Source organism: Haliotis rufescens, unplaced genomic scaffold (genome assembly GCF_023055435.1).
Source record: "Haliotis rufescens isolate VD_foot unplaced genomic scaffold, xgHalRufe1.0.p SCAF_36, whole genome shotgun sequence".
In the NCBI taxonomy this organism is placed as follows: domain Eukaryota; kingdom Metazoa; phylum Mollusca; class Gastropoda; order Lepetellida; family Haliotidae; genus Haliotis; species Haliotis rufescens.
This window is the reverse complement of record NW_025964068.1, coordinates 2988114-3003675: the sequence shown is the minus strand read 5'-3', so window position 1 is coordinate 3003675 and position 15562 is coordinate 2988114. Positions and strand designations below refer to the sequence as shown.

The window sequence follows — 15562 nt, the reverse complement described above, 5'->3', positions numbered from 1 at the left end:
TCCCAGTGGTGTTTCCCTGTCTGCAGTAACTGATACATTTAGATTGTATCCTGGTGGTGTTTCCCTGTCTGCAGTAACAGATACATTTAGATTGTATCCCAGTGGTGTTTCCCTGTCTGCAGTAACAGATACATTTAGATTGTATCCCAGTGGTGATTCCCTCTCTGCAGTAACAGATACATTTAGATTGTATTCCAGTGGTGTTTCCCTCTCTGCAGTAACAGATACATTTAGATTGTATTCCAGTGGTGTTTCCCTCTCTGCAGTAACAGATACATTTAGATTGTATCCCAGTGGTGTTTCCCTGTCTGCAGTAACAGATACATTTAGATTGTATCCCAGTGGTGTTTCCCTGTCTGCAGTAACTGATACATTTAGATTGTATCCTGGTGGTGTTTCCCTCTCTGCAGTAACTGATACATTTAGATTGTATCCCAGTGGTGTTTCCCTGTCTGCAGTAACTGATACATTTAGATTGTATCCCAGTGGTGTTTCCCTGTCTGCAGTAACAGATACATTTAGATTGTATTCCAGTGGTGTTTCCCTGTCTGCAGTAACTGATACATTTAGATTGTATCCCAGTGGTGTTTCCCTCTCTGCAGTAACAGATACATTTAGATTGTATCCTGGTGGTGTTTCCCTCTCTGCAGTAACTGATACATTTAGATTGTATCCCAGTGGTGTTTCCCTGTCTGCAGTAACAGATACATTTAGATTGTATCCCAGTGGTGTTTCCCTGTCTGCAGTAACAGATACATTTAGATTGTATCCCAGTGGTGTTTCCCTGTCTGCAGTAACAGATACATTTAGATTGTATCCCAGAGGTGTTTCCCTGTCTGCAGTAACAGATACATTTAGATTGTATCCCAGTGGTGTTTCCCTGTCTGCAGTAACAGATACATTTAGATTGTATCCCAGTGGTGTTTCCCTGTCTGCAGTAACAGATACATTTAGATTGTATCCCAGTGGTGTTTCCCTGTCTGCAGTAACTGATACATTTAGATTGTATCCCAGTGGTGTTTCCCTGTCTGCAGTAACTGATACATCTACATTGTATCCCAGTGGTGTTTCCCTGTCTGCAGTAACAGATACATTTAGATTGTATCCCAGTGGTGTTTCCCTGTCTGCAGTAACTGATACATTTAGATTGTATCCCAGTGGTGTTTCCCTGTCTGCAGTAACTGATACATTTAGATTGTATCCCAGTGGTGTTTCCCTGTCTGCAGTAACAGATACATTTAGATTGTATCCTGGTGGTGTTTCCCTCTCTGCAGTAACTGATACATTTAGATTGTATCCTGGTGGTGTTTCCCTGTCTGCAGTAACAGATACATTTAGATTGTATCCTGGTGGTGTTTCCCTCTCTGCAGTAACAGATACATTTAGATTGTATCCCAGTGGTGTTTCCCTGTCTGCAGTAACAGATACATTTAGATTGTATCCCAGAGGTGTTTCCCTGTCTGCAGTAACAGATACATTTAGATTGTATCCCAGTGGTGTTTCCCTGTCTGCAGTAACAGATACATTTAGATTGTATCCCAGTGGTGTTTCCCTGTCTGCAGTAACTGATACATTTAGATTGTATTCCAGTGGTGTTTCCCTGTCTGCAGTAACTGATACATTTAGATTGTATCCCAGTGGTGTTTCCCTCTCTGCAGTAACTGATACATTTAGATTGTATCCCAGTGGTGTTTCCCTGTCTGCAGTAACAGATACATTTAGATTGTATCCTGGTGGTGTTTCCCTGTCTGCAGTAACAGATACATTTAGATTGTATCCCAGTGGTGTTTCCCTCTCTGCAGTAACTGATACATTTAGATTGTATCCCAGTGGTGTTTCCCTGTCTGCAGTAACTGATACATTTAGATTGTATCCCAGTGGTGTTTCCCTCTCTGCAGTAACAGATACATTTAGATTGTATCCCAGTGGTGTTTCCCTGTCTGCAGTAACAGATACATTTAGATTGTATTCCAGTGGTGTTTCCCTGTCTGCAGTAACAGATACATTTAGATTGTATCCCAGTGGTGTTTCCCTGTCTGCAGTAACAGATACATTTAGATTGTATCCCAGTGGTGTTTCCCTGTCTGCAGTAACAGATACATTTAGATTGTATTCCAGTGGTGTTTCCCTCTCTGCAGTAACAGATACATTTAGATTGTATCCCAGTGGTGTTTCCCTCTCTGCAGTAACAGATACATTTAGATTGTATCCTGGTGGTGTTTCCCTCTCTGCAGTAACAGATACATTTAGATTGTATCCCAGTGGTGTTTCCCTGTCTGCAGTAACAGATACATTTAGATTGTATCCCAGTGGTGTTTCCCTGTCTGCAGTAACAGATACATTTAGATTGTATCCTGGTGGTGTTTCCCTCTCTGCAGTAACAGATACATTTAGATTGTATCCCAGTGGTGTTTCCCTGTCTGCAGTAACAGATACATTTAGATTGTATTCCAGTGGTGTTTCCCTGTCTGCAGTAACAGATACATTTAGATTGTATCCCAGTGGTGTTTCCCTGTCTGCAGTAACAGATACATTTAGATTGTATCCCAGTGGTGTTTCCCTGTCTGCAATAACTGATACATTTAGATTGTATCCCAGTGGTGTTTCCCTCTCTGCAGTAACTGATACATTTAGATTGTATCCTGGTGGTGTTTCCCTGTCTGCAGTAACAGATATATTTAGATTGTATCCCAGTGGTGTTTCCCTGTCTGCAGTAACAGATACATTTAGATTGTATCCCAGTGGTGTTTCCCTCTCTGCAGTAACTGATACATTTAGATTGTATCCTGGTGGTGTTTCCCTGTCTGCAGTAACAGATACATTTAGATTGTATCCCAGTGGTGTTTCCCTGTCTGCAGTAACAGATACATTTAGATTGTATCCCAGTGGTGATTCCCTCTCTGCAGTAACAGATACATTTAGATTGTATTCCAGTGGTCTTTCCCTCTCTGCAGTAACAGATACATTTAGATTGTATTCCAGTGGTGTTTCCCTCTCTGCAGTAACAGATACATTTAGATTGTATCCCAGTGGTGTTTCCCTGTCTGCAGTAACTGATACATTTAGATTGTATCCCAGTGGTGTTTCCCTCTCTGCAGTAACAGATACATTTAGATTGTATCCCAGTGGTGTTTCCCTGTCTGCAGTAACAGATACATTTAGATTGTATTCCAGTGGTGTTTCCCTGTCTGCAGTAACAGATACATTTAGATTGTATCCCAGTGGTGTTTCCCTGTCTGCAGTAACAGATACATTTAGATTGTATCCCAGTGGTGTTTCCCTGTCTGCAGTAACAGATACATTTAGATTGTATTCCAGTGGTGTTTCCCTCTCTGCAGTAACAGATACATTTAGATTGTATCCCAGTGGTGTTTCCCTCTCTGCAGTAACAGATACATTTAGATTGTATCCTGGTGGTGTTTCCCTCTCTGCAGTAACAGATACATTTAGATTGTATCCCAGTGGTGTTTCCCTGTCTGCAGTAACAGATACATTTAGATTGTATCCCAGTGGTGTTTCCCTGTCTGCAGTAACAGATACATTTAGATTGTATCCTGGTGGTGTTTCCCTCTCTGCAGTAACAGATACATTTAGATTGTATCCCAGTGGTGTTTCCCTGTCTGCAGTAACAGATACATTTAGATTGTATTCCAGTGGTGTTTCCCTGTCTGCAGTAACAGATACATTTAGATTGTATCCCAGTGGTGTTTCCCTGTCTGCAGTAACAGATACATTTAGATTGTATCCCAGTGGTGTTTCCCTGTCTGCAATAACTGATACATTTAGATTGTATCCCAGTGGTGTTTCCCTCTCTGCAGTAACTGATACATTTAGATTGTATCCTGGTGGTGTTTCCCTGTCTGCAGTAACAGATATATTTAGATTGTATCCCAGTGGTGTTTCCCTGTCTGCAGTAACAGATACATTTAGATTGTATCCCAGTGGTGTTTCCCTCTCTGCAGTAACTGATACATTTAGATTGTATCCTGGTGGTGTTTCCCTGTCTGCAGTAACAGATACATTTAGATTGTATCCCAGTGGTGTTTCCCTGTCTGCAGTAACAGATACATTTAGATTGTATCCCAGTGGTGATTCCCTCTCTGCAGTAACAGATACATTTAGATTGTATTCCAGTGGTCTTTCCCTCTCTGCAGTAACAGATACATTTAGATTGTATTCCAGTGGTGTTTCCCTCTCTGCAGTAACAGATACATTTAGATTGTATCCCAGTGGTGTTTCCCTGTCTGCAGTAACAGATACATTTAGATTGTATCCCAGTGGTGTTTCCCTGTCTGCAGTAACTGATACATTTAGATTGTATCCTGGTGGTGTTTCCCTCTCTGCAGTAACTGATACATTTAGATTGTATCCCAGTGGTGTTTCCCTGTCTGCAGTAACAGATACATTTAGATTGTATCCCAGTGGTGTTTCCCTGTCTGCAGTAACAGATACATTTAGATTGTATTCCAGTGGTGTTTCCCTGTCTGCAGTAACTGATACATTTAGATTGTATCCCAGTGGTGTTTCCCTCTCTGCAGTAACAGATACATTTAGATTGTATCCTGGTGGTGTTTCCCTCTCTGCAGTAACTGATACATTTAGATTGTATCCCAGTGGTGTTTCCCTGTCTGCAGTAACAGATACATTTAGATTGTATCCCAGTGGTGTTTCCCTCTCTGCAGTAACTGATACATTTAGATTGTATCCTGGTGGTGTTTCCCTGTCTGCAGTAACAGATATATTTAGATTGTATCCCAGTGGTGTTTCCCTGTCTGCAGTAACAGATACATTTAGATTGTATCCCAGTGGTGTTTCCCTCTCTGCAGTAACTGATACATTTAGATTGTATCCTGGTGGTGTTTCCCTGTCTGCAGTAACAGATACATTTAGATTGTATCCCAGTGGTGTTTCCCTGTCTGCAGTAACAGATACATTTAGATTGTATCCCAGTGGTGATTCCCTCTCTGCAGTAACAGATACATTTAGATTGTATTCCAGTGGTCTTTCCCTCTCTGCAGTAACAGATACATTTAGATTGTATTCCAGTGGTGTTTCCCTCTCTGCAGTAACAGATACATTTAGATTGTATCCCAGTGGTGTTTCCCTGTCTGCAGTAACTGATACATTTAGATTGTATCCCAGTGGTGTTTCCCTCTCTGCAGTAACAGATACATTTAGATTGTATCCCAGTGGTGTTTCCCTGTCTGCAGTAACAGATACATTTAGATTGTATTCCAGTGGTGTTTCCCTGTCTGCAGTAACAGATACATTTAGATTGTATCCCAGTGGTGTTTCCCTGTCTGCAGTAACAGATACATTTAGATTGTATCCCAGTGGTGTTTCCCTGTCTGCAGTAACAGATACATTTAGATTGTATTCCAGTGGTGTTTCCCTCTCTGCAGTAACAGATACATTTAGATTGTATCCCAGTGGTGTTTCCCTCTCTGCAGTAACAGATACATTTAGATTGTATCCTGGTGGTGTTTCCCTCTCTGCAGTAACAGATACATTTAGATTGTATCCCAGTGGTGTTTCCCTGTCTGCAGTAACAGATACATTTAGATTGTATCCCAGTGGTGTTTCCCTGTCTGCAGTAACAGATACATTTAGATTGTATCCTGGTGGTGTTTCCCTCTCTGCAGTAACAGATACATTTAGATTGTATCCCAGTGGTGTTTCCCTGTCTGCAGTAACAGATACATTTAGATTGTATTCCAGTGGTGTTTCCCTGTCTGCAGTAACAGATACATTTAGATTGTATCCCAGTGGTGTTTCCCTGTCTGCAGTAACAGATACATTTAGATTGTATCCCAGTGGTGTTTCCCTGTCTGCAATAACTGATACATTTAGATTGTATCCCAGTGGTGTTTCCCTCTCTGCAGTAACTGATACATTTAGATTGTATCCCAGTGGTGTTTCCCTCTCTGCAGTAACTGATACATTTAGATTGTATCCTGGTGGTGTTTCCCTGTCTGCAGTAACAGATATATTTAGATTGTATCCCAGTGGTGTTTCCCTGTCTGCAGTAACAGATACATTTAGATTGTATCCCAGTGGTGTTTCCCTCTCTGCAGTAACTGATACATTTAGATTGTATCCTGGTGGTGTTTCCCTGTCTGCAGTAACAGATACATTTAGATTGTATCCCAGTGGTGTTTCCCTGTCTGCAGTAACAGATACATTTAGATTGTATCCCAGTGGTGATTCCCTCTCTGCAGTAACAGATACATTTAGATTGTATTCCAGTGGTCTTTCCCTCTCTGCAGTAACAGATACATTTAGATTGTATTCCAGTGGTGTTTCCCTCTCTGCAGTAACAGATACATTTAGATTGTATCCCAGTGGTGTTTCCCTGTCTGCAGTAACAGATACATTTAGATTGTATCCCAGTGGTGTTTCCCTGTCTGCAGTAACTGATACATTTAGATTGTATCCTGGTGGTGTTTCCCTCTCTGCAGTAACTGATACATTTAGATTGTATCCCAGTGGTGTTTCCCTGTCTGCAGTAACAGATACATTTAGATTGTATCCCAGTGGTGTTTCCCTGTCTGCAGTAACAGATACATTTAGATTGTATTCCAGTGGTGTTTCCCTGTCTGCAGTAACTGATACATTTAGATTGTATCCCAGTGGTGTTTCCCTCTCTGCAGTAACAGATACATTTAGATTGTATCCTGGTGGTGTTTCCCTCTCTGCAGTAACTGATACATTTAGATTGTATCCCAGTGGTGTTTCCCTGTCTGCAGTAACAGATACATTTAGATTGTATCCCAGTGGTGTTTCCCTCTCTGCAGTAACTGATACATTTAGATTGTATCCCAGTGGTGTTTCCCTGTCTGCAGTAACTGATACATTTAGATTGTATCCTGGTGGTGTTTCCCTCTCTGCAGTAACAGATACATTTAGATTGTATCCCAGTGGTGTTTCCCTGTCTGCAGTAACAGATACATTTAGATTGTATTCCAGTGGTGTTTCCCTGTCTGCAGTAACAGATACATTTAGATTGTATCCCAGTGGTGTTTCCCTGTCTGCAGTAACTGATACATTTAGATTGTATCCCAGTGGTGTTTCCCTGTCTGCAGTAACAGATACATTTAGATTGTATCCCAGTGGTGTTTCCCTGTCTGCAGTAACAGATACATTTAGATTGTATTCCAGTGGTGTTTCCCTCTCTGCAGTAACAGATACATTTAGATTGTATCCCAGTGGTGTTTCCCTCTCTGCAGTAACAGATACATTTAGATTGTATCCTGGTGGTGTTTCCCTCTCTGCAGTAACAGATACATTTAGATTGTATCCCAGTGGTGTTTCCCTGTCTGCAGTAACAGATACATTTAGATTGTATCCCAGTGGTGTTTCCCTGTCTGCAGTAACAGATACATTTAGATTGTATCCTGGTGGTGTTTCCCTCTCTGCAGTAACAGATACATTTAGATTGTATCCCAGTGGTGTTTCCCTGTCTGCAGTAACAGATACATTTAGATTGTATTCCAGTGGTGTTTCCCTGTCTGCAGTAACAGATACATTTAGATTGTATCCCAGTGGTGTTTCCCTGTCTGCAGTAACAGATACATTTAGATTGTATCCCAGTGGTGTTTCCCTGTCTGCAATAACTGATACATTTAGATTGTATCCCAGTGGTGTTTCCCTCTCTGCAGTAACTGATACATTTAGATTGTATCCTGGTGGTGTTTCCCTGTCTGCAGTAACAGATATATTTAGATTGTATCCCAGTGGTGTTTCCCTGTCTGCAGTAACAGATACATTTAGATTGTATCCCAGTGGTGTTTCCCTCTCTGCAGTAACTGATACATTTAGATTGTATCCTGGTGGTGTTTCCCTGTCTGCAGTAACAGATACATTTAGATTGTATCCCAGTGGTGTTTCCCTGTCTGCAGTAACAGATACATTTAGATTGTATCCCAGTGGTGATTCCCTCTCTGCAGTAACAGATACATTTAGATTGTATTCCAGTGGTGTTTCCCTCTCTGCAGTAACAGATACATTTAGATTGTATTCCAGTGGTGTTTCCCTCTCTGCAGTAACAGATACATTTAGATTGTATCCCAGTGGTGTTTCCCTGTCTGCAGTAACAGATACATTTAGATTGTATCCCAGTGGTGTTTCCCTGTCTGCAGTAACTGATACATTTAGATTGTATCCTGGTGGTGTTTCCCTCTCTGCAGTAACTGATACATTTAGATTGTATCCCAGTGGTGTTTCCCTGTCTGCAGTAACTGATACATTTAGATTGTATCCCAGTGGTGTTTCCCTGTCTGCAGTAACAGATACATTTAGATTGTATTCCAGTGGTGTTTCCCTGTCTGCAGTAACTGATACATTTAGATTGTATCCCAGTGGTGTTTCCCTCTCTGCAGTAACAGATACATTTAGATTGTATCCTGGTGGTGTTTCCCTCTCTGCAGTAACTGATACATTTAGATTGTATCCCAGTGGTGTTTCCCTGTCTGCAGTAACAGATACATTTAGATTGTATCCCAGTGGTGTTTCCCTGTCTGCAGTAACAGATACATTTAGATTGTATCCCAGTGGTGTTTCCCTGTCTGCAGTAACAGATACATTTAGATTGTATCCCAGAGGTGTTTCCCTGTCTGCAGTAACAGATACATTTAGATTGTATCCCAGTGGTGTTTCCCTGTCTGCAGTAACAGATACATTTAGATTGTATCCCAGTGGTGTTTCCCTGTCTGCAGTAACAGATACATTTAGATTGTATTCCAGTGGTGTTTCCCTGTCTGCAGTAACTGATACATTTAGATTGTATCCCAGTGGTGTTTCCCTCTCTGCAGTAACTGATACATTTAGATTGTATCCCAGTGGTGTTTCCCTGTCTGCAGTAACAGATACATTTAGATTGTATCCCAGTGGTGTTTCCCTGTCTGCAGTAACAGATACATTTAGATTGTATCCCAGTGGTGTTTCCCTGTCTGCAGTAACTGATACATTTAGATTGTATGCCAGTGGTGTTTCCCTGTCTGCAGTAACAGATACATTTAGATTGTATCCTGGTGGTGTTTCCCTCTCTGCAGTAACTGATACATTTAGATTGTATCCTGGTGGTGTTTCCCTGTCTGCAGTAACAGATACATTTAGATTGTATCCTGGTGGTGTTTCCCTCTCTGCAGTAACAGATACATTTAGATTGTATCCCAGTGGTGTTTCCCTGTCTGCAGTAACAGATACATTTAGATTGTATCCCAGTGGTGTTTCCCTCTCTGCAGTAACTGATACATTTAGATTGTATCCTGGTGGTGTTTCCCTGTCTGCAGTAACAGATACATTTAGATTGTATCCCAGTGGTGTTTCCCTGTCTGCAGTAACAGATACATTTAGATTGTATCCCAGTGGTGTTTCCCTGTCTGCAGTAACAGATACATTTAGATTGTATCCCAGTGGTGTTTCCCTGTCTGCAGTAACAGATATATTTAGATTGTATTCCAGTGGTGTTTCCCTGTCTGCAGTAACTGATACATTTAGATTGTATCCCAGTGGTGTTTCCCTGTCTGCAGTAACAGATACATTTAGATTGTATCCCAGTGGTGTTTCCCTGTCTGCAGTAACAGATACATTTAGATTGTATCCTGGTGGTGTTTCCCTCTCTGCAGTAACTGATACATTTAGATTGTATCCCAGTGGTGTTTCCCTCTCTGCAGTAACAGATACATTTAGATTGTATCCTGGTGGTGTTTCCCTGTCTGCAGTAACAGATACATTTAGATTGTATCCTGGTGGTGTTTCCCTGTCTGCAATCCCCGGTATGTTTAGATTGTATCCTGGTGGTGTTTCTCTGTCTGCAATGCCCGGTATGTTTAGATTGTAGCCTGATGGTGTTTCTCTTTCTGCAATCCCCGGTATGTTTAGATTGTATCCTGGTGGTGTTTCTCTGTCTGCAATACCCGGTATGTTTAGATTGTAGCCCGGTGGTGTTTCCCTGTCTGCAATCCCCGGTATGTTTAGATTGTAGCCCGGTGGTGTTTCCCTGTCTGCAATCCCCGGTATGTTTAGATTGTATCCTGGTGGTGTTTCTCTGTCTGCAATCCCTGGTATGTTTAAATTGTATCCTGGTGGTGTTTCTCTGTCTGCAATACCCGGTATGTTTAGATTGTAGCCCGGTGGTGTTTCCCTGTCTGCAATCCCCGGTATGTTTAGATTGTAGCCTGGTGGTGTTTCTCTGTCTGCAATCCCCGGTATGTTTAGATTGTAGCCTGGTGGTGTTTCTCTGTCTGCAATCCCCGGTATGTTTAGATTGTATCCTGGTGGTGTTTCTCTGTCTGCAATCCCCGGTATGTTTAGATTGTATCGTGGTGGTGTTTCTCTGTCTGCAATCCCCGGTATGTTTAGATTGTATCCTGGTGGTGTTTCTCTGTCTGCAATCCCCGGTATGTTTAGATTGTATCCTGGTGGTGTTTCCCTGTCTGCAATCCCCGGTATGTTTAGATTGTATCCTGGTGGTGTTTCTCTGTCTGCAATCCCCGGTATGTTTAGATTGTATCCTGGTGGTGTTCTCTGTCTGCAATACCCGGTATGTTTAGATTGTATCCTGGTGGTGTTTCTCTGTCTGCAATGCCCGGTATGTTTAGATTGTATTATGGTGGTGTTTCTCTGTCTGCAATCCCCGGTATGTTTAGATTGTATCCTGGTGGTGTTTCTCTGTCTGCAATCCCCGGTATGTTTAGATTGTATCCTGGTTGTGTTTCTCTGTCTGCAATCCCCGGTATGTTTAGATTGTATCCTGGTGGTGTTTCTCTGTCTGCGATCAACGGTGTGTTTAGATTGTATTATGGTGGTGTTTCTCTGTCTGCGATCAACGGTATGTTTAGATTGTATCCTGGTGGTGTTTCTCTGTCTGCGATCAACGGTGTGTTTAGATTGTACTATGGTGGTGTTTCTCTGTCTGCAATCCCCGGTATGTTTAGATTGTATCCTGGTGGTGTTTCTCTGTCTGCGATCAACGGTGTGTTTAGATTGTATTATGGTGGTGTTTCTCTGTCTGCAATCCCCGGTATGTTTAGATTGTATCCTGGTGGTGTTTCTCTGTCTGCAATACGAGGTATGTTTAGATTGTATCCTGGTTGTGTTTCTCTGTCTGCAATCCCCGGTATGTTTAGATTGTATCCTGGTGGTGTTTCTCTGTCTGCAATACCCGGTATGTTTAGATTGTATCCTGGTGGTGTTTCTCTGTCTGCAATCCCCGGTATGTTTAGATTGTATCCTGGTGGTGTTTCTCTGTCTGCAATACCAGGTATGTTTAGATTGTATCCTGGTGGTGTTTCTCTGTCTGCAATACCAGGTATGTTTAGATTGTATCCTGGTGGTGTTTCTTTGTCTGCAATACCAGGTATGTTTAGATTGTATCCTGGTGGTGTTTCTCTGTCTGCAATCCCCGGTATGTTTAGATTGTAGCCTGGTGGTGTTTCTCTGTCTGCAATACCCGGTATGTTTAGATTGTATCCTGGTGGTGTTTCCCTGTCTGCAATCCCCGGTATGTTTAGATTGTATCCTGGTGGTGTTTCTCTGTCTGCAATCCCCGGTATGCTTAGATTGTATCCTGGTGGTGTTTCTCTGTCTGCAATCCCCGGTATGTTTAGATTGTATCCTGGTTGTGTTTCTCTGTCTGCAATCCCCGGTATGTTTAGATTGTAGCCTGGTGGTGTTTCTCTGTCTGCAATCCCTAGTATGTTTAGATTGTATCCTGGTTGTGTTTCTCTGTCTGCAATCCCCGGTATGTTTAGATTGTAGCCTGGTGGTGTTTCTCTGTCTGCAATCCCTAGTATGTTTAGATTGTAGCCCGGTGGTGTTTCTCTGTCTGCAATACCCGGTATGTTTAGATTGTATCCTGGTTATGTTTCTCTGTCTGCAATCCCCGGTATGTTTAGATATCCTGGTGGTGTTTCTCTGTCTGCAATCCCCGGTATGTTTAGATTGTATCCTGGTGGTGTTTCTCTGTCTGCAATCCCCGGTATGTTTAGATTGTATCCTGGTGGTGTTTCCCTGTCTGCAATGCCCGGTATGTTTAGATTGTAGCCTGGTGGTGTTTCTCTGTCTGCAATCCCCGGTATGTTTAGATTGTAGCCTGGTGGTGTTTCTCTTTCTGCAATCCCCGGTATGTTTAGATTGTATCCTGGTGGTGTTCTCCTGTCTGCAATCCCCGGTATGTTTAGATTGTATCCTGGTGGTGTTTCCCTGTCTGCAATCCCCGGTATGTTTAGATTGTATCCTGGTGGTGTTTCTCTGTCTGCAATACGAGGTATGTTTAGATTGTAGCCTGGTGGTGTTTCTCTGTCTGCAATCCCCGGTATGTTTAGATTGTATTATGGTGGTGTTTCCCTGTCTGCAATACCCGGTATGTTTAGATTGTAGCCTGGTGGTGTTTCCCTGTCTGCAATCCCCGGTATGTTTAGATTGTATTGTGGTAGTGTTTCTCTGTCTGTTATAACTGATACTTTGAGGATGTGAGTTGCTTACTTGTCCAGATTAACTTTGGGCAGGTTGACTCTTTGTTTCTTTTTCTTATGTCCTTTCTTCTGCTTTCGAAGTTCTGCTTTGGTTGGTTTTTTCTCCACAGCTGCAAGAGAAGCAACATAACAGCTGAACAATGTTACACAATTTGTTTTATGAAAGCATACATAGGGTTTTACCTTGACTTACCAAAGTGGGGGTCCAGGGGTCCCGAATAATTAATTTGAAGGGTCCTTGCAGGCAATATGACTAATATAATGGTGTAGTGTACTGTACGTTTATATGACTATTTTAGAGCCTGGAATGAATCAATGATCAAGTGGACAGTGGTTATGATCGATGGATAAGATGACAGACACCCGTAACTGCTCTTGACGTACTATAGGTACAATGAACATTATTGTGGGTCCCTTGGGATGCAGTGTCATTCTTTTTCTGCATCCAATCTCAACATTTGTGCATGGCATATCCTAAATGTTTATTGAATAGTGTTATCGATGCAAACAACCAATAAGCTTCCACAATCCTAGGCCCGTTTGCTCAGTAGGCTGTTGTTTCTACAATGTTTAGATAGTGGGTCCTCCAAGTGTGTGTGTTTCTGTCAGCAAAATCATTTGTCACTATATTATGATCAAAAGTGGTACAGATCACTCTGGCATTGTATAGTCACTCGCAATTTATGCTTACCAATGGCTCACATAATACAATTATTATTTCCAATGTATGATATTCTTGACACCAAAGCATAACCTGTTTATAATCTCAATATATTTCCCAGACTACAGCTTACAGCTGATAACAAAACATTATGCGAACTGCACAAAATAGTGCCATGGCATTATAGCTCACCTGATATGTAGTCAATAAAGACAGCCACGTAAATTTCCTCTCAGCATTGATACTCAAATACTTTCTGTATAAATACTGAGGACAAAACTATTAACATGTATGAAACACTAACTATCTATCCAATAGTTTCTTAATCTGCAAGAAAGAGTGGGTAAGCACTTTCGACAGTATTTTAGTTATATCACAGCATGTCATCTAAATTTGGGATGAAAGCCTGAAGTGATGCAGGTCTACGTTTACCACTTTGGTAAAATGTCAATATTTAAAAAATCAAAAAGAAGATATATAGAGACCTGCTACTAACTACACATGTACTAAATGTCATTACATTTAGTTGTAAAATAACTGAGAAAAGGTCATGAAGAGGTTTTTCAATATGGATGTCATGCTGGCCCAACTGCATTTCATGAAGTCTTGGGAATCGCTGGAGAACTCTGGAAGTGTCTCTTAGAGAGGTCTGGAAGTGTCTTTTAGAGAGGTCTGGAAGTGTCTCTCAGAGGGGTCTGGAAGTGTCTCTAAGAGAGGTCTGGAAGTCTCTCTTGACTTGGTTGATGCATATAATCGTATCCCAATTGCATGGATTGATGCTCATATCAGTCACTGGACTGTCTGGTCCAGACTTGATTATTTACAGACCTCCATCATACAGCTGAGTGCAGTGTTAAGCATCACATAGAACATGGGTACAGTGTGTGAAGCCCATTTCTGGTGTCCACCAGCCAGGATATTGCTGGAGAGCAGTTTAAAACAAAGGCAAAGGTATTTTGAAAGAATACTTGCATTGTATGGTCATCGTAGTTATAACACGTTATGTTGTACACTGCTCTGTTGTAAAGTTGAACTTAAGTCGTGCTCCCATCATGACTGGCATCCTCATAAACACGTTCCTTGTCATGTCACTAACCCCAGCACTTATATGTACACACTGAGAGGCCTTCCTCAAAATTCTATCTACAGGATCTAAACAACTACATCAGTTTGATGGCATTCAAATTCTCACCTTCTCCAGCCTTATAAGGAAAAATGTTGCGGAGCTTTTTGCACAATGTATGCACTTCTTGTTGGCCGGTCACAAACACCAGAATACCTCCACTTGGCAGCTGCCGGTGAATCTTGCATACCTGGCAACAAACAAAGTTCAGTCACAAGATCCCAACAAGGTAAATCATGACCACAAACCTGTTGCCAGTCATTACAGACAACCAAGGAGGTTAATGTTAGACTTAGATGCTTGTCATTACAGACAACCAAGGAGGTTAATGTTAGACTTAGATGCCTGTCATTACAGACGACCAAGGAGGTTAATGTTAGACTTAGATGCCTGTCATTACAGACAACCAAGGAGGTTAATGTTAGACTTAGATGCTTGTCATTACAGATAACCAAGGAGGTCAATGTTAGACTAGGATGCTTGTCATTACAGACAACCAAGGAGGTTAATGTTAGACTTAGATGCCTGTCATTACAGACAACCAAGGAGGTTAATGTTAGACTTAGATGCTTGTCATTACAGACAACCAAGGAGGTTAATGTTAGACTTAGATGCTTGTCATCACAGACGACCAGGGAGGTCAATGTTAGACTTAGATGCCTGTCATTACAGACAACCAAGGAGGTTAATGTTAGACTTAGATGCCTGTCATTACAGATGACCAAGGAGGTTAATGTTAGACTTAGATGCCTGTCATTACAGACAACCAAGGAGGTTAATGTTAGACTTAGATGCCTGTCATTACAGACAACCAAGGAGGTTAATGTTAGACTTAGATGCCTGTCATTACAGACAACCAAGGAGGTTAATGTTAGACTTAGATGCCTGTCATTACAGATGACCAAGGAGGTTAATGTTAGACTTAGATGCCTGTCATTACAGACAACCAAGGAGGTCAATGTTAGACTTAGATGCCTGTCATTACAGATGACCAAGGAGGTTAATGTTAGACTTAGATGCTTGTCATCACAGACAACCAAGGAGGTTAATGTTAGACTTAGATGCCTGTCATTACAGGCAACCAAGGAGGTCAATGTTAGACTTAGATGCCTGTCATCACAGACGACCAGGGAGGTCAATGTTAGACTAAGATGCCTGTCATTACAGACGACCAAGGAGGTAAATGTGAGATTTAGATGCTTGTCATTACAGACAACCAAGGAGGTCAATGTTAGACTTAGATGCTTGTCATTACAGACGACCAAGGAGGTTAATGTTAGACTTAGATGCTTGTCATCACAG

At 41.7% G+C, this 15562-nt stretch overlaps 1 protein-coding gene across 2 annotated transcripts in view; it reads right to left on the bottom strand.

Moving 5' to 3' along the window:
• The window catches only part of LOC124147733 (probable ATP-dependent RNA helicase DHX37), a 99751-nt gene that overhangs the window by 42977 nt on the left and 41212 nt on the right, over positions 1-15562 (bottom strand). For both annotated transcript variants that reach the window (XM_046518484.2, XM_046518485.2), the window contains exons 11-12: positions 14330-14450; positions 12487-12586 (exon numbers count right to left, since the gene is read on the bottom strand). In XM_046518484.2, coding sequence (XP_046374440.2) covers positions 12487-12586; positions 14330-14450 — 221 coding nt within the window. The remainder of the gene's footprint in view (positions 1-12486; positions 12587-14329; positions 14451-15562) is intronic.